At 40.7% G+C, this 18569-nt stretch overlaps 1 protein-coding gene across 1 annotated transcript in view; it reads left to right on the top strand.

Moving 5' to 3' along the window:
• Nucleotides 1-18569, top strand: part of prkcaa (protein kinase C, alpha, a) — a 135573-nt gene that overhangs the window by 89530 nt on the left and 27474 nt on the right. The window contains exons 11-13 of the mRNA XM_084570894.1: nucleotides 2193-2284; nucleotides 2417-2479; nucleotides 2809-2947. Of these exons, the coding sequence (XP_084427020.1) occupies nucleotides 2193-2284; nucleotides 2417-2479; nucleotides 2809-2947 (294 nt within the window). The remainder of the gene's footprint in view (nucleotides 1-2192; nucleotides 2285-2416; nucleotides 2480-2808; nucleotides 2948-18569) is intronic.

Raw genomic sequence — 18569 nt, 5'->3', positions numbered from 1 at the left:
CTATTAGCCAGGTCTCAGTCAGTGCAATCACACAAGCATTTTTATTGAGAGTGCGCTCACTTAATATTGTAAAAGGAGCATCTTCTGTTTTCAACTTTTACAACAGAAATGAACATGTTTACAGCCTGACCAATTTAGCTAATTTTCCCCTTCACCTGTACAAAGGGTGAATTTTCAGATAACTCACTTGTTCACATTATACTGTATCATGGCCTAAAGTTTTTCATTATTAAGAGTCTGATCACACCTCAGGATTATTTAATGGGATCAGTAAAGTTGTGGGGCTTGGATACTGACAAAGGCAATATGTAGCACAATCTATTACTTAGAATTACAACATTTAATAATCCGATAATATGCAAAGAATATGTTTCATAAGGCAGGTTATCAACTTTAACAGGGAAATCAGTTTCTTGGTTTGACGTAAACCTAGTATGGACGAGAATGTGCATGAATTTTTCATGCCTCCACAAATACATCTAGATGCAAAATAAATCAATGGTTTCTGTCTGGTGGCGACGGCACAGCCTGTGGTTAGAGCTGGACTGCAAATGAATGTCTACAAGCAGTCGGATTTATCAGAGGCCAAACTAAAATATAGCAGCTGATTAGAGCCACAGCACCAGCAGGTAGGCAGAGCGCACGGGAAGAGACACAGCTTCGCGTCACTCATAGCATATTCATGAACGCACATACAACCGCAAACACCCAGACATTTTCCTTCTCCTGCATAGACAAACAAATGTAAAATAACACGCTTACTGCCCACAGAGTTTCCTATTTACACCTCAGCTTCCCAAGAGTCCCTTAGAACTGAAGAAGCTTCTGGGATGAGTGGTGAAACGTCTTCTCAAAAAACTCTATAAGTCCAGCTGCCTTTTTTTTAACAACTTTTTGGATACACCATGACCTGGATGACTGAGAACCTTCACAGACAAGCTCACTGGTTCACCTTCACAACCTCTGTGATATTTTCGCTTGTTCTGTGAGGATGGTTCTCAGTGATTAAGCTACTCATTGTTGTGTTTATTTTGATGGTCGAGCATCTAGAAAGTCTGTCAGCGTTCATGTGATCTTTTGGCCAAATTATAAACCAGTGTCATGATCATGTGAGGGTGTTGAATGGTTATTATATTTTTTTAATTAGTACAGTTGAGTTTGGTATCCACTGTGGTTCATCATGCCGTGTGGTTCGATGTAAGTAAGGAGTAGTGACTGTTCAATAAATTGACTTGATTTTAAAATAATCTCAGTGATCATCATTTCTTAAGACTGGGCTTAACAAATAAATGGTTTGATACAGCTGTCAAGGTGCTTCAGGTATCAGTATATTTTTTAGTCTTTGCTGAATAAAAACGTGTGTTGGAATACTGTAGTAAAGGCAAGTTTTGACAGATGAAAGCAAAGAAATTGAAAAGTATTAAATGTTTAAATCTAGTTCATGGTCATGGACCCACTAGAAATATGACAGGAAACAAGGGATAGAAAGATGCATTTGTTTTGCTAATACAGAATGCTGTCAGCATCCATTAGAATGAAGTAAGACTGAAGTGTTTTTCACTGGAAGTTCAAATTTGGAGAAGATACTGCGTGCATTTTGCTCAGGGCACTGTCATTGCGGTGCAGCGAGGGTCACACACCTGGTGTCAGACCTTGTGGAAGTTTCAGCGGTTGCTGGTGTGGGTCTGTTGCTTTGTGGGCTAGTTCCTTTTTGTTTTTTTCAGCGAGGGAGCATCAAGCACATCTAGAATGTGTTCGGGCCAAACCTGTCACGTGCGGTAAGGAACCAGCGTAAGACAAAGCCAATTTCTCCTGACAGATGTCTGTGTTGAGTGTTTTCTTTTTCCGCGAAGCGCTTTGTTGTGGCCTTTTTAGGTCACCTTGTCATGGGAAGAGTAGCGGTAAAGATTGAACAACTCAGACGTCAAGGAGGTGAAATGTTTTCAAGAATGCCAAGTTAGTCCAGCTGCTGTGTTTTAAATGTGCAGACATGTCTGAGCTATACACAGCAGTCTGTAAAAGTAGGCTTCAGCATTGAACTTTGTCTTTTAGAGCTTCATTCATGGGTAGAGATATAGGAATATTGTGTAACTTAACACATTTTGTTAATTTTTTTGTACAAAATAGTGATGATGCATATTTTCTCTCTTTTATCCCAACTCCTTTTTTTTTGTGTCTCTGTATGACCACAGGATCGTCTGTACTTTGTCATGGAGTACGTGAATGGGGGGGATCTCATGTACCATATCCAACAAGTGGGCAAGTTCAAGGAACCTCAGGCAGTGTAAGACTTTTCTTTTTATTATTACATATTCTGTATTCTGCAGCGTAATGAACCATTTTCCACTGTCAAAATCCATGTTGATTTTGACACATTTCTTGTGTTAGTTGGGTAAACGTATGGTTGTTGTTGCAGGTTCTATGCAGCAGAGATCGCTGTTGGTCTCTTCTTCCTGCACAGTAAAGGAGTCATTTACAGGTAATTATTAACAAGTTCACATAGTTTACACATTGTGCTCCATTTAGTTATATGCACGTGCTGCTTTCAAAGTATTAACCAAAGGTTTTGTGAGATAACATAAATGTCTTTCTGCAAGAGATACTACGAAATAGTGAGACTTTCTACCTGGAAAACCATTGCATAAGGATTTCTTGAAACACCCAAACCAGCAGGCATTAAATCAACTGAGTTTGCTTTAAAAGAAAACTAGATAAAGAATAAACCTGGGATTTTAGAGTTAAATGCATCCACTGAAACCAGCTCCTACAAGGAAAGTCAATATCTGAAATGTCCCTCTGCTTCCTCAGGGATCTGAAGTTGGACAACGTGATGCTGGACTCTGAGGGACACATTAAGATTGCTGACTTTGGCATGTGCAAAGAGAACATGGTAGAAGGAGTGACTACAAGAACCTTCTGCGGCACTCCAGACTACATAGCTCCAGAGGTGAGCAAGGCTGAACGTGTAGAGACATGTGTGTGTGTGTGTGTGTGTGTGTGTGTGTGTGTATGAGAGAGAGAGAGAGAGAACATGCACTGCCATGCATGTTTTGATGCATGATGTCATCTCTGTCGCTGTTTGGTCCGAGCCTGTGTCACCCTTGTGCTCTAGATTAAGGTCACCGCCTCAGGACAGGATGGCACATGCACACAGACACACACACATGCAGACACGCACACAAACACTCTCAAATGACGTAAGCGTCCCAGTCAGACAGACACCCAAGTGTCCACTGGCAAGTTCAGACTTAACCCACACACAGACACGGTTCTCTGTGCATCTCAATGGGCTCCTGTGATGATTATTTCATTCCATACAAAACCACTGGACTTCACATTTGTGATCACAATTGTTTCTAGGCAATTTGCCAACATACCTAGATGTTTTCCACTCTGTTTGACAAGGACAGTCACACAAACATACAAAATGACAAGAGGTAATGGAAGCCAAACACTGCCATAAAAACTAATACAAAGGGTCACAGCAAATGGTGGCATTGGATAAAGTATCCCAAAAATACTAAAGAAAGGCAGCTGAATTTCCTTGAAGATGTTTCACCACTCATCCAAGTAGCTTCTTCAGTTACGAAGGACTGGTGGGGAGTTGGGGTTTAAGTAGGAGCATCTGTGGGTGTTACCTATCAGAAACTCACATGACTAATGTGTGTTAACAACAGGCACTTATCTGTCGTTGGAGGAGACTGTTATTTAAACCCCAACTCCCAAGCAGTCCTTTAGAACTGAAGAAGCTGCTTGGATAAGTGGCAAAATGTCCTGGCTGGCCCCCATGTTTGGATAAAAAAACAACACATTTCTTGCAATCCATGGCATCTGGTCATCTGCTAATATATGTACTAATTAGTTTCACCTCACATGATGGTCAGGGGACCATATTACTATTGTCAACAATAAGCTAAATAAACTCTCAACAGTACCACATGAAATAAAAAAGCGTAGGACTCCCAAACGTCTGTTAGAACTCAAGAAGCCTACTGGGTGAGAGGTGAAATGTTTTCAAGAATGTCAAGTTAGTCCAGCTGCTGTATTTTAAATGCATAGACATGTCCGAGCTATACGCAGCAGTCTGTAAAACGTCATATGTTACATACGTAACATACGTTTTTCCAACCCTCAGACCATTATCAGTTAGTTTGCTTCTATTTAACGGTGGGCTGGGTTATTGATTCTCCCTAAAACCCCTCTCTGATAGACTGGGAGGTTAATTCCACCCCACAGACGCAGGGTGAACATGCTGTGATCGTTCAGAGTCAGGCTGACACTAATGCACCAGCCAGGGATGACACAGCAGGGGGTTGGAGTGACTACTGTTTCCATAGCACCGTGAGCCAGTACACAAACTTTATGCCACACACGCGATGATCACACAGCCGTATTAGTGACAGCATCACATGTCACCGTGTTAAATTGGGCATCCGCAGATAAATATCTATACGCATACGTGGCTTTCGTTTGGACACACAAACCAGTCAGCCTTAGCACTTGAACACTTGCATGCCCCCACTCAAAAACACTCCAAGTGGCTGACCTTAAAAAATGGGCTTACCGTCGTGACATTTTCAGAGATAATTGAGTGGAAGTGACAGAAGAATGAACTACTAATAACATTACTAGCTGAATTTTACTTCACAGATTAGACACCTGCTTTGTGTGATTAATTCAGTCATTTAAAAAAAACTGTCTGTCTGCTTTAAGGACTCATTTCGGTAGTTCCATATAGCATGTACAGAGTACTCTGTGAACTTGTTGCCCTGCAAAATTATTTAAAACTGTTAAGTCAATAAACTCATCTCCCAGAATGCACTCTGTAGGGGTTTTTCAACCTGAAATCACACACAGATGAGAGTGTCGGTGTCATTCAGCTCCTCCACAAAAACATTTGCAGCACCTTTCTCAGTTTTAGGCCATCTATTTAAAAAAAGCCAATAAAAGTTACACCGATCAGTCACTACTTAGACATGTAGCACCTACCTAGACCAGACCAGACCAGGCACCCCCACCCCATAGCAATGACACTCCTTGATGGCAGCAGCCATCCCCAGCAGGATGCAGCCTGACACAGACACACAAAACTGACACAGACGCACACACACAAAAACGCTTTAGGAACAACTAAAAAAAACATGAAGAACAGCACAAGGTGTTGACCTGGCCTCCAAATTCACTAGATCCCAAACTGATCAAGTATCTGTGGGATGATCCACAGAGGCCCCTCCCCTCAACCCATAGGACCCAAAGGCCCCCACTAACAACATTCTGTTGCCAGACACCACTGGCAACAGAAACTTTGAAACTAGCACTATTTGTGCCACTACTATACGACTATTTTTTCCTTTACAAAAGATCAGAAAATGGAAATATTTCCTGACAACTTTTTTTTCTTGCAAATGGCCAAAAAAATACCCAAATTCTTTTGTTTCTTGAAAAAGAAAATGTTGCAGCCCAATATTACTTGCTAGCATTTGCCTGAGGCCTGACAATAAACACGTGTGGCTTAATGAGAGCCATAGTAACTCATAGTACTGATATGTTTCTTGGTCCCATCAACAAATCTTTACCTTGCGTGCAGCGTTGTGTACTTTTTGTTTACGCGTACTGCTACAGTCAGGTCACCTCCTCCACTTTGTGTGCTGTATGTTTGTATCTCAGAATGTGTGATATAGCTGTGAGATGAGACATTGTCACACCTTTTTTTTTTTTTTTTTTTGCCTCAAACACCTGCTCACGTCACACTTCTGTTAGTGAGGAAGTACATTTCTATGTAGCAGTGGCTCCCTGCTTGTCAGTACACATGTGACAGAATGTGGTAGTGTTTCTGCTGCTGGCTGTTGCTGTGTTTACTCTGACCTATATAGCCAGCTATTGGTAGCTCCCGTCTGGGAGGAATGCTCACGCTTATGTGAATTTACACCTCAATGACTTTGACACAGAGAGGAAGAGATAGCAAGGGAGAGAATAAGGAGACAAAGAAAGCAGTATTAACTATGAGAAAAAGAGCAGAAGCGGACAGAAGTAACCAGACAATGAAGGAAGGCAGCAAGGTGAGAAATGAATGGCCTCATGACGGCTCCGTGTGACATTTTCAGGAGAGCATTTGAGGATATTGAGCTGTCTGACACGGGCCATTTTCCTCTTTGCTCTAGTTGGTCTCCACTGCATTTTGGCGATAGCAGGCATTGGTGTCCACTTTCCTGTTCACTCCTCTGTGGGCTGAATCATCATTTGGTGCAATTGTCGTGTCAGGACGATGTACTACAAATTTAGTCCACTTTTTAGACATCACTTTGGATAGACAAGGAAAACTCGCAAGTCTCATATATTTTCACAAAATAAGCACAAGAGTGACAAGAGCGTTTTTCATTTACTTTCATGAAGAAAATGAATGTACCTTGCACAAAAAAGAACCACATTATAACCCAGGAACATTACCTTGAAAACATTTTGCTCATTCACTGATAGACTTACTTGTTGTTCTTTAAGTTACTTTAATACGTGTGAATCTATGTATGTCCATGGTCTGCACTCAATAATGGGTGTGACTTCTCTTTATTCCTCAAAAAGTTGGATGACTTGAAATAGCATCCCTGACACGCTGCCATCATCTGTCCGCGCTCTTTAGCAAAAGCAGTTCCAATTTTAAACTTCTTGCCCAGCCGCTGAGCACCCGCGCCAGTGGTTTCAGACGAGAGCTGTTAGGAGTCTTACGAAAGAACTTCCAATCCGCGGTTGCGAAAGTGAGGATGAAGTGAGAAACAGGAGAAGGAGAAGGTGAAAAAGAGAAAGTGAGAAGGAAACCGCAAACGAGGCAGATGCTGAGAGCAAGAACTCGCAAGCATCCTGCAAACAAGATGGCAGCTAGGAAAAAAGAAACGCACTGGAGCACAGTTTCACTTCTCCTACACAGATAAGAAATGATTATACTTCTGTACTTTTAAACATTGTTGATAGAACCTCTCCTCTCTGCCTCTCTGAGTGAAGAGGTTAAAAGGTGATTATACATTATACTGCATGAATGCCAACACTGTATATTCTTCCCATATTTATTTGTAATTATCGTTTAAGCTCACACTGGCAACAGATTCAATATGCATGTATAATTTACAGTGTTACTGATAATCATGGACTAAAGCTGTGGATTGGAATCTGTAATTACAGTATACTTATACATGCATATACATGCAGAAATTCATATGTACCTCTCTGGTATGTACTATTCTTTTACTGCATTGTATAGATACCAACGTGGATATGTCTACACAGGACAATTATCCATTAACTTTGACCAAAAAAAATTCAATTTGAGGAAACTGAACCCCTAACTAATTTTCTTAACCTTCGAAACTCAAAGAAATGCAAGTTCAATATGTTAGTGTCCCATCCGAACCAAATAATCCCCAAGCTACCAAATACTATCACAGCTAATGAAAGATTCAGTTTAGTTACTTTAGAAATTCAAAAGAATTCAGGCTTTGGGGTATGTGCCTTTTGATTTTAACTTAAAATTTTTAAGAATTTGGTTAAATTCCAAATTTCCCATCACACCCTCCTAAAGTTATAGAAGTGCAGTAATAAATTTAGCACCACAAAACGTGGCCTAATCAGCTCCACAGCACGCACATTCCTCAAACCGATCCAATAGCAGCAGGGCTGACATTAACGCAGCACCTTGTAACAGTGTGGGTCATAAAAGTGGTGTTGTGTGTCCAGTCTATGAAGAACACTGTGGTTTTAGAAGCATAGGTTGTGTGCATTTGTGTGTGTGTGTGTGTTGTTGGGTCGGAGAGGAGCCTTGAATAGCTAGCAGTCTGATCCAGAACTGTCATGTAGCATTAGGCCTAATGGGGGGGAGATGTCTGCGGCGATTCCCGTGCACATGCACACACATAAACGCGCTCTCATAATCTACACACACACGCAGACTGTTCAAGCCACAAGCACAGGTACATAAATAAACACACGTGTACTGACAAACTCAGAAACTAAAGACTATATAAATTTAAGCATAAGAGCAGCATTTATTTTTATCCTGCCATCTTACACACACAGACCCACACAGACACACACACACACTCGGTGAATCAGCTCTGCCTGCCAGGGGCTTTTATACCACAAAGGAAAAAATAAAACAAGGACGAAGCAGAGAATGTCAGGCACAAGTCACGCTTGACTCTTTCCATCACTGGCTTCCTGACAGACGGAGAGAGCACTTTATGTATCAGCCTCATGCGAGCCGCAAAGTAAACAAACATCCCTGTACATAATAAATGAGTGGGAAAAACTGAAGAGCTAAACTTAACAGTGTTCAGTGTAGGAAGGTCACCGTGCCTGAAACTGTAAATGTCCGCTGGTGTTGTCGGAGACAGGCGATGGGTGGCAAGGGCAGCGAGTCACAGTAGCGTCACATTTGCACAGCGCCCTGCACGATGGCCTGAAACTGATCTAAACAGGCTTTTCTGCTGAACTGTCCTCTGTTTTTGTCTTTTCTTTTTCTCCTCCCTTTTTGCCTCAATCTCATCGACTTCTCTGCCCTTTTCTGACTTTTAATACACTTTTATTAATTTATACTTTCTTCATAGTGACAGCTTAGAAAAAAAACGACAATGTGACAATACCATGAAAACACAGAAAGACTAAAACATGACTTTTGTTACGCATAAGAAAAGAGCATGAGCCCTGTCTTATTTTTTTTTTCATGCCATCATTTATCGCCATCTCTGTCTTTTTGTCTCCGTTCCTCTCTGTGACACGAGCTGACTGCGAGGCTGCAGATCTCCCTGCTACATTGACCTGATGTGTCTGCATTCTTTCCTTGCTTAAATTCCTCATTGCACACAATTTTTCTAGAGAGGCCGTGAAGTCAAATCCCAGTGACACAGTGCAACAAATGGGCCACGTCAAAATAGATCTCTAGTGACATGCTGTCTAGCATTAACCTAGTTCACCCTTTTATAATAAAACAGTTTCGTCTCAGCAAATCAGTCATGTATTAAACGAACTGATGCCCTGCATTAAAGATCTGTCCAAAATGCTGAAAGATGTTGTTTTAAGATATTGGGCTACTGATCTATTTTTGTTTGGAGGCGCGATAGACCCAGGGGGAGTGTTTTTTTTTTTTCCCCCATACTAATTTTGCTGTGCTTTCGGTTCTCAAAGATGTCATCCTTTCTCAACTGTCATATCCAAGCATGGCGGTGCGTAGAAGTGTGTGCTGGCAGTTGCCAGGTTAGATTGAAGGTTGGCATGATCCTTGCAGGAAGAAGGATTCAATCAGGCAAGCTCAGGGATTTCACTCGGAGCTTTCCCTCACCACGGAGTCTTTGACCCTCGAGCTAATTAAAAATACTGGAGCATGATTAAGCAAGGGGACTTCTCTCCTGTGAACCTTCCTGCCTTCTTACTAAAGCACTAGAAAGAAAGCAAAGGATTAGCTCTTCCCACCTTCCCAAGGCACCACCTTCGCTTTCATGTAGAAGGATCAGGAAGTGGAGCCTTAGACACATTTTCTCACATATGTCTTCCTCATTTTGACATCATGCTATCATCTGGGTTATACCCTCATTATTATTCTGTTACACGTTGATAGGCTCTCCCGGAGCTAATAGACGGACACTGAAGGAATATGAGCTATTGAATAGATCTGCCTCTGATTTCTAGAGTTAAATGTCAACTGTCAATCCGTGCGTTTTCATTCAGTGCTATATGGATTAGTAATATATCAAATCGCCCAGAAAGAAGTGTTTTTTTTAAAAAAAAATAACAGTCTAACCCTCAGAAACACTGTCAATGTAAAACACATACACTGAAACAAAACCAGTTTTCTGTCTTTTATTTGAGGACTTGTCTGACAGTATTCCAAATTCAAGTGGCATTAAGCTGCAGGGTTCTTTTAGGCCCTGTTCAGCAGAATACCAGTAAAAGTGCAAAGGTTGCGATTGTTGTCGGCCCACACCCAGGACCTGGCTTCCATGCGCACATTAACCTGGTCTCCTTCCTGAAGAATCAGCACCACCCCATTAGAGCCATTATCAGTGAGGTCAGAGCCGGTCTGGTGTTCGGCGCTGCCCACGACGGCCTCACCGTTCTTTCGCAGCAGTAAAAAGCTAGGGTTCCCTCCATTAGCATGAGAGTAGAAGGTGAAATAATAAACTCCACTGACTGGAGCTGTAAAGAAACCTGTGTATAAAGTTTGAAAATGTAAGAAGGTTATCAATCATTGTAAAAGTAATGTTACATGCAGGAATAGTTGACACATCTTATATACTATGAGAGCTTTGGTGTCTTTATCATTTTTTTAAAGCGGTTTTACAACAGTGGCTAAATGTGAAGGGTGGAGCATTATTATAAATAACAACAACTAAACCTTGTGCAAATTCAGCACAGACACCAGTGCACCTAGGTAATGACGAAGGAAGTTTCAAAGAGCAATGGGAATGGATGAATTATACTAAACCTTTAAAGACCTGGAGTATAACTGAAAGACAGAAAAGATCAGGAAATATATGTTACTGTGATACATTACCTGTAGTGGGATCATAGCCATCACCAATGTTGGTGATAACTTTCTTATAGACAAGAGTAGTTTCTGTGTTAAATGGTCCAATGTGTACTTGGTTCTCTTCGAAGGCAGCCGAGAAAGCAACTTTTTCTGTCAAAGACGAGAAAACATGATGTTAAAATGCATGTCCATCTCAGTGGAGGTTATACTTAAATCTTCATCTTCTCATGTCCTTACATACCTCCAGTCATTGTTGTCGTCACTTCATCCAGTGCTGCAGCTGTGTGGTCGACCTTATTTCTCAGCTCCTCTAGTGTGGCCTGATATGCTTCCAATGTGGATTCCAGCTCTTAAATGAAAATACATTTAGCACAATAAAATCCACATGAAGTCAGCTGCAGGTCAATGAATAACTAAGCCGATAAATCAAGATAATGAAGATAAACTGACCAACATTGAAGTGCACAATATCCTGTCAAACACACATCTAACCACCTGTTTTTTGTGTGTATTCAAGTAGTGTTGCTGTAACTAAATTGTTTCAATCCATATATTAATGATTGTATTCTGGGTACAGAAATGTGGGCAGATTTGATGTGCTTGCCTAGATCAGCTGTTTGAAGTTGCTGCATCGTAGCCTCTGCTTTTTCCAGCCTTGTTTTCATATCCTGGCCTCCGATCTCAGCAGCAGTCAGTCTGGCGTCGAGGCCTGCAGGATCAGGGATTATATGAAATGCATTATGGAACCAATAGACAGCACACTTATACAAAAAGGGTAGCTACCTCATACACTGAATATTTTTAAACCTTTTTTCATTTTCTCCACTTTAGTTTCAGTAACTTTAGAGCATGTGTTCATTTCCTTGACCAGAGCTTCTACTCTGGACTTGAGCTCTAGTGCAGTGGGGGGGGATAGAGCAAATAAAAATCAACGGGAGCGGGATGGAGCAAGAGTTTAAATTAAAAAATGATGCTGCAATGCTGTGAGTGCGCCTAACTTTAGACAACAACATAGGGGACAGGATTTGAGAGTCTTTCTCTCGGGATTTTGCGGGACCAAAGGGGGGCCCAGCAGAGAAAGTTTGGGAACCACTGCTCTAGTGGAAGATGTGATATGAAGAACAAACCGCATTAGTTCTCCCATAATGTCTCATTTTATTCAGAGAAGAGATCAGGCCCCGTATTCCTAAGATTCTGAGAATCCTCTCAGAGACCTCCTAATTTAGCCTAAAAATTCCTAGCTAGGATTCTTAGCTTAGGAGTGATTCCCGAAAATTCTCAGAGAACTCTGAGCAAGGAATGGACAGAAACTCTTATCTTAGCAAGGAGGTGTGGTTGACCCCGTTGCTAGGTATGAGTCATCATTTCAAGGGGTGTGATTGGTTGATCCTAAAAGCTAGATAAAAATACACTTTTGGTGATAATTGGCCTAGAATCGACCGTCAAATCAATAGACTTAATAATAGAATCTAATCTCTATGAAGACTGTGGAATTATAATATTTTACATAAAAATAAATAGTAAGCTATACTTTAAAAAGTATCCTACAAAATGTGTGAAAATTCCCACTACCGCAGTATTCACATGCTGGTAGTTCTATTTATTTGCTTCCATTCATTTACCATGCTGGTCATTTTTGCCCTTCATCCATTTGGTATTAACGAGGGTAAAATGGCTCAGCTTTCATCAGTTTCCGTGATTGCTAACCGGCCTAGAAGAAGCAGTGTTGGTTTGCCGTTCAAATCTTCCACAAACCGAACTGCAATTGAGAAGAAATGAAGTAGGAAACCCAACTGGACAGAGGCTGAACTGGTCAATGAGAATATAAGTGTTTAGAGACGTAGATTTGGCCCCAAGTCATCACTGCTGCATTGTTGCATTTTTGCATTTTTCCTGTTGCTAAATACCTCAGTGTTGTGATGACTTTCATTTCCGGTGATGTTGCGATTGTAACAAGTTTGGTTGTCATTCAGTTTGGAGAATATCTCTCCTGCCTCTTCTTTCAGCCATTTTCTCCTAAGCCTCCTAAAAGTCCTCCTCCCTGCTCTTAACAGATCTCACCTTAGGAGCTCTCTTAAGAGCTAAGATTCTTTAGGAATACCTTTTATCTTTACTAGGATCTACTCTTAAATTTAAGGGGAAATTCTTAGAAAACATCATGATTCTAAGAATTTTCTTAGAATTTGGCCACTAGGAGCAACTCTTTGCGCTAAGAATCTTTAGGAATACGGGCCCAGATGAAATTTAATGCACTAATGAGGTAGTTACACATTCATAATTAAATGTCATTTATAATTCTAAAGTGCCACCTTGATCAGCTGTTTTGAGGGCTTTCACCTCCATGTCTGTGGCTTCAGTTTTGTTCCTCAGCTCGTCAATCAGGCTCTCAGCAACTCCCAGTCTGCTTGCCACTTCTATTTGGAATAAAATAGGAGAGTTGTTATTATGATGAACAAAATGTGGATAATACACCATACAGGCATTCATTTACTATAACCTTGATACCTTGATTAGCTGCAGTGATGGTCTCTACTTTTGTCACTGTGCCTTCAAGGCTAATCTTCAGTTCCTCTGCCAGACTTTCACTGGCTGACAACCTGGAATCCAACCCTTTGATTGAAGGGAAAGATTTGGAAATTTGAAACTTGAAATCAGTTTGCAAGATAAAATGAGAGAGTTTAGATACATTTCTATTCCAAGTCACTGGTCAATTATATTTTTTATTTATATTTAGGAATTAGAGTGGAGATTTTTGGTGACATTTTTTTTTTCACAGATTTATTGCATTACTTGGCCATATGTGTCTGTTCAACCCTTGAGAGACTAACAAACCAGTAAGGGGTCGAGTTTGTAGTCTGAAATGCTCTAACTTAATCATGAAAAGGTCATGGAAAATTCATAGAAATATACATCAAAGTAGGAAACCGTCTGCATATGAATATCTTATAGTCCACATATGGAAATAAGTATCTCCACCAAATGTTGAATCTCTGTTTACCTAGATCAACAGTCTTAAGTGCCTCCACGTCGATCTCTGTGTTTCCCAGTCGAGCATCCAGCTCCTCCTGTAAACTGATACTGGTCTCCAGTCTGGACTCAAACTCTGACAGTTAAAACAAGCATTCATACTTCAGTGACCTTGTCTTGATTTGTTTGATTCACAGTGTGAGCGTTGAATTACAGTCATCTCTCAGTGCATTAATTGACCTTTCATTTCTGCCTGTAATTGTGCCATCTGGGTTCTTTGCGTCTCTGCCAGGACATTGGTCGCATTCAGGCTGGCTTCCATTCCTCGTTAGTACATGGAAGAATAAAACATGAAATCCTCAACTGCAGAGACAGTTATCTCATAATAACATCTGCTTTTAGTGGTAAAAAAAGCAGTTCATTTACCTTGATAAACAGTCTGCAGCGCCGTCACGTCTGTGTCCACATCTCCAATCGTTTTTCCAAGCTCTGTCAGTCTAGTGTTCAGTTCTGTTTGTTAAAAAATAGCACACTAAATTTCTGCAGTCAGTGAATGTTTTGCATAAGGGTATTTGGACTTAGATAAGGGTATCCAACTTTTTATATTTCCTTACCTTGATCAACAGTCTTCATTGCCCCCACCTCTGTCTCTGTGTTTTGCAGTCGAGCCTTTAGTTCCTCTTCTAAACTCTCGCTAGAAACCAGTCGGGACTCAAAGTCTGACAGTTAAAACGACAAAAGTTTTCTCAGTATTAAACCTAGCATGTGGTCACCATTATCAGCAGTCCACAGTCTCTTGGCATCTTACAGCAGCCATTGCCAAGTGGTGTTCATGTACCTTTAATTTCAGTGTGTAACTGTGCCAGCAGGACTGCTTGCATCTCTGTCTGGGCATCAGTAGCGTTCAGCCTGGCCTCCAGATCTTCTCATTTCATGGTGGAATCAAACATGAAATAGTGAATAAGCAAGATAATTCCACCAGACAGCCACATCTCTCACCCCACCATTCATTTAAAAATATTACGCACATACACATACACATCAGCATGGTCAATTTACCCTGATCAGCAACCTGTAGTGCCTTCACTTCCGCAGCCGTAACTCCAAACCTATTTCCCAGCTCCTGAAGTTTGGAGTTCAGATCTATTTATTAGAAATGAGGAAGTAAATAATGCATGGCTTCAGTAATTCTGTCAAATAGAAATCACAAGGTGAGATGTGCTAAGATGAGATGAATCTGCCTCACTGCCTCACCAATTGACTTGTTTGTTGCATTACCTTGACTTTCCTTCTGGAGTTCTTCCACCCGCTGGCTTTGGCCCTCCAGATCACTGGCATCCAGTCTTGCCTCCAGTTCTGTTCAGCAAGGACGAATAAAGATAATAAGAGAAGGGAAATAAAAAAATATAAGCAAGAAATTTTTAACAGCATTTAACAATATGCGCCTAACTTTAGACAACAACATAGGGGACAGGATTTGAGAGTCTTTCTCTCGGGATTTTGCGGGACCAAAGGGGGGCCCAGCAGAGAAAGTTTGGGAACCACTGCTCTAGTGGAAGATGTGATATGAAGAACAAACCGCATTAGTTCTCCCATAATGTCTCATTTTATTCAGAGAAGAGATCAGGCCCCGTATTCCTAAGATTCTGAGAATCCTCTCAGAGACCTCCTAATTTAGCCTAAAAATTCCTAGCTAGGATTCTTAGCTTAGGAGTGATTCCAGAAAATTCTCAGAGAACTCTGAGCAAGGAATGGACAGAAACTCTTATCTTAGCAAGGAGGTGTGGTTGACCCCGTTGCTAGGTATGAGTCATCATTTCAAGGGGTGTGATTGGTTGATCCTAAAAGCTAGATAAAAATACACTTTTGGTGATAATTGGCCTAGAATCGACCGTCAAATCAATAGACTTAATAATAGAATCTAATCTCTATGAAGACTGTGGAATTATAATATTTTACATAAAAATAAATAGTAAGCTATACTTTAAAAATTATCCTACAAAATGTGTGAAAATTCCCACTACCGCAGTATTCACATGCTGGTAGTTCTATTTATTTGCTTCCATTCATTTACCATGCTGGTCATTTTTGCCCTTCATCCATTTGGTATTAACGAGGGTAAAATGGCTCAGCTTTCATCAGTTTCCGTGATTGCTAACCGGCCTAGAAGAAGCAGTGTTGGTTTGCCGTTCAAATCTTCCACAAACCGAACTGCAATTGAGAAGAAATGAAGTAGGAAACCCAACTGGACAGAGGCTGAACTGGTCAATGAGAATATAAGTGTTTAGAGACGTAGATTTGGCCCCAAGTCATCACTGCTGCATTGTTGCATTTTTGCATTTTTCCTGTTGCTAAATACCTCAGTGTTGTGATGACTTTCATTTCCGGTGATGTTGCGATTGTAACAAGTTTGGTTGTCATTCAGTTTGGAGAATATCTCTCCTGCCTCTTCTTTCAGCCATTTTCTCCTAAGCCTCCTAAAAGTCCTCCTCCCTGCTCTTAACAGATCTCACCTTAGGAGCTCTCTTAAGAGCTAAGATTCTTTAGGAATACCTTTTATCTTTACTAGGATCTACTCTTAAATTTAAGGGGAAATTCTTAGAAAACATCATGATTCTAAGAATTTTCTTAGAATTTGGCCACTAGGAGCAACTCTTTGCGCTAAGAATCTTTAGGAATACGGGCCCAGATGAAATTTAATGCACTAATGAGGTAGTTACACATTCATAATTAAATGTCATTTATAATTCTAAAGTGCCACCTTGATCAGCTGTTTTGAGGGCTTTCACCTCCATGTCTGTGGCTTCAGTTTTGTTCCTCAGCTCGTCAATCAGGCTCTCAGCAACTCCCAGTCTGCTTGCCACTTCTATTTGGAATAAAATAGGAGAGTTGTTATTATGATGAACAAAATGTGGATAATACACCGTACAGGCATTCATTTACTATAACCTTGATACCTTGATTAGCTGCAGTGATGGTCTCTACTTTTGTCACTGTGCCTTCAAGGCTAATCTTCAGTTCCTCTGCCAGACTTTCACTGGCTGACAACCTGGAATCCAACCCTTTGATTGAAGGGAAAGATTTGGAAATTTGAAACTTGAAATCAGTTTACAAGATAAAATGAGAGAGTTTAGATACATTTCTATTCCAAGTCACTGGTCAATTATATTTTTTATTTATATTTAGGAATTAGAGTGGAGATTTTTGGTGACATTTTTTTTTCACAGATTTATTGCATTACTTGGCCATATGTGTCTGTTCAACCCTTGAGAGACTAACAAACCAGTAAGGGGTCGAGTTTGTAGTCTGAAATGCTCTAACTTAATCATGAAAAGGTCATGGAAAATTCATAGAAATATACATCAAAGTAGGAAACCGTCTGCATATGAATATCTTATAGTCCACATATGGAAATAAGTATCTCCACCAAATGTTGAATCTCTGTTTACCTAGATCAACAGTCTTAAGTGCCTCCACGTCGATCTCTGTGTTTCCCAGTCGAGCATCCAGCTCCTCCTGTAAACTGATACTGGTCTCCAGTCTGGACTCAAACTCTGACAGTTAAAACAAGCATTCATACTTCAGTGACCTTGTCTTGATTTGTTTGATTCACAGTGTGAGCGTTGAATTACAGTCATCTCTCAGTGCATTAATTGACCTTTCATTTCTGCCTGTAATTGTGCCATCTGGGTTCTTTGCGTCTCTGCCAGGACATTGGTCGCATTCAGGCTGGCTTCCATTCCTCGTTAGTACATGGAAGAATAAAACATGAAATCCTCAACTGCAGAGACAGTTATCTCATAATAACATCTGCTTTTAGTGGTAAAAAAAGCAGTTCATTTACCTTGATAAACAGTCTGCAGCGCCGTCACGTCTGTGTCCACATCTCCAATCGTTTTTCCAAGCTCTGTCAGTCTAGTGTTCAGTTCTGTTTGTTAAAAAATAGCACACTAAATTTCTGCAGTCAGTGAATGTTTTGCATAAGGGTATTTGGACTTAGATAAGGGTATCCAACTTTTTATATTTCCTTACCTTGATCAACAGTCTTCATTGCCCCCACCTCTGTCTCTGTGTTTTGCAGTCGAGCCTTTAGTTCCTCTTCTAAACTCTCGCTAGAAACCAGTCGGGACTCAAAGTCTGACAGTTAAAACGACAAAAGTTTTCTCAGTATTAAACCTAGCATGTGGTCACCATTATCAGCAGTCCACAGTCTCTTGGCATCTTACAGCAGCCATTGCCAAGTGGTGTTCATGTACCTTTAATTTCAGTGTGTAACTGTGCCAGCAGGACTGCTTGCATCTCTGTCTGGGCATCAGTAGCGTTCAGCCTGGCCTCCAGATCTTCTCATTTCATGGTGGAATCAAACATGAAATAGTGAATAAGCAAGATAATTCCACCAGACAGCCACATCTCTCACCCCACCATTCATTTAAAAATATTACGCACATACACATACACATCAGCATGGTCAATTTACCCTGATCAGCAACCTGTAGTGCCTTCACTTCCGCAGCCGTAACTCCAAACCTATTTCCCAGCTCCTGAAGTTTGGAGTTCAGATCTATTTATTAGAAATGAGGAAGTAAATAATGCATGGCTTCAGTAATTCTGTCAAATAGAAATCACAAGGTGAGATGTGCTAAGATGAGATGAATCTGCCTCACTGCCTCACCAATTGACTTGTTTGTTGCATTACCTTGACTTTCCTTCTGGAGTTCTTCCACCCGCTGGCTTTGGCCCTCCAGATCACTGGCATCCAGTCTTGCCTCCAGTTCTGTTCAGCAAGGACGAATAAAGATAATAAGAGAAGGGAAATAAAAAAATATAAGCAAGAAATTTTTAAAGCTAGAAAAATAAGGTGGACAGTCATCTTAGTTTCTTATTGCTGTTAGTTTTTGGTTTGGTATCAAAGTTTATACAACCGATAATTGTGAGGGTAAATCTCTGTTACCTGTGTATTGCAGCACTATGTACTGCACCTGCTTCCTCTGCTCCTCTTCCAGCATCTCACTGATTCTCAGTCTGCCCTCGTGGTCTTTGATAAATAATGCAAAAAATACAAAGTTAGTTATATAGATAGTGATACCAA

This window comes from Chelon labrosus, assembly GCF_963514085.1.
Source record: "Chelon labrosus genome assembly, chromosome: 2".
NCBI classification, from domain to species: Eukaryota; Metazoa; Chordata; class Actinopteri; order Mugiliformes; family Mugilidae; genus Chelon; species Chelon labrosus.
The sequence above is the reverse complement of the archived record's forward strand: the minus strand, read 5'-3'. Positions and strand labels throughout refer to the sequence as shown.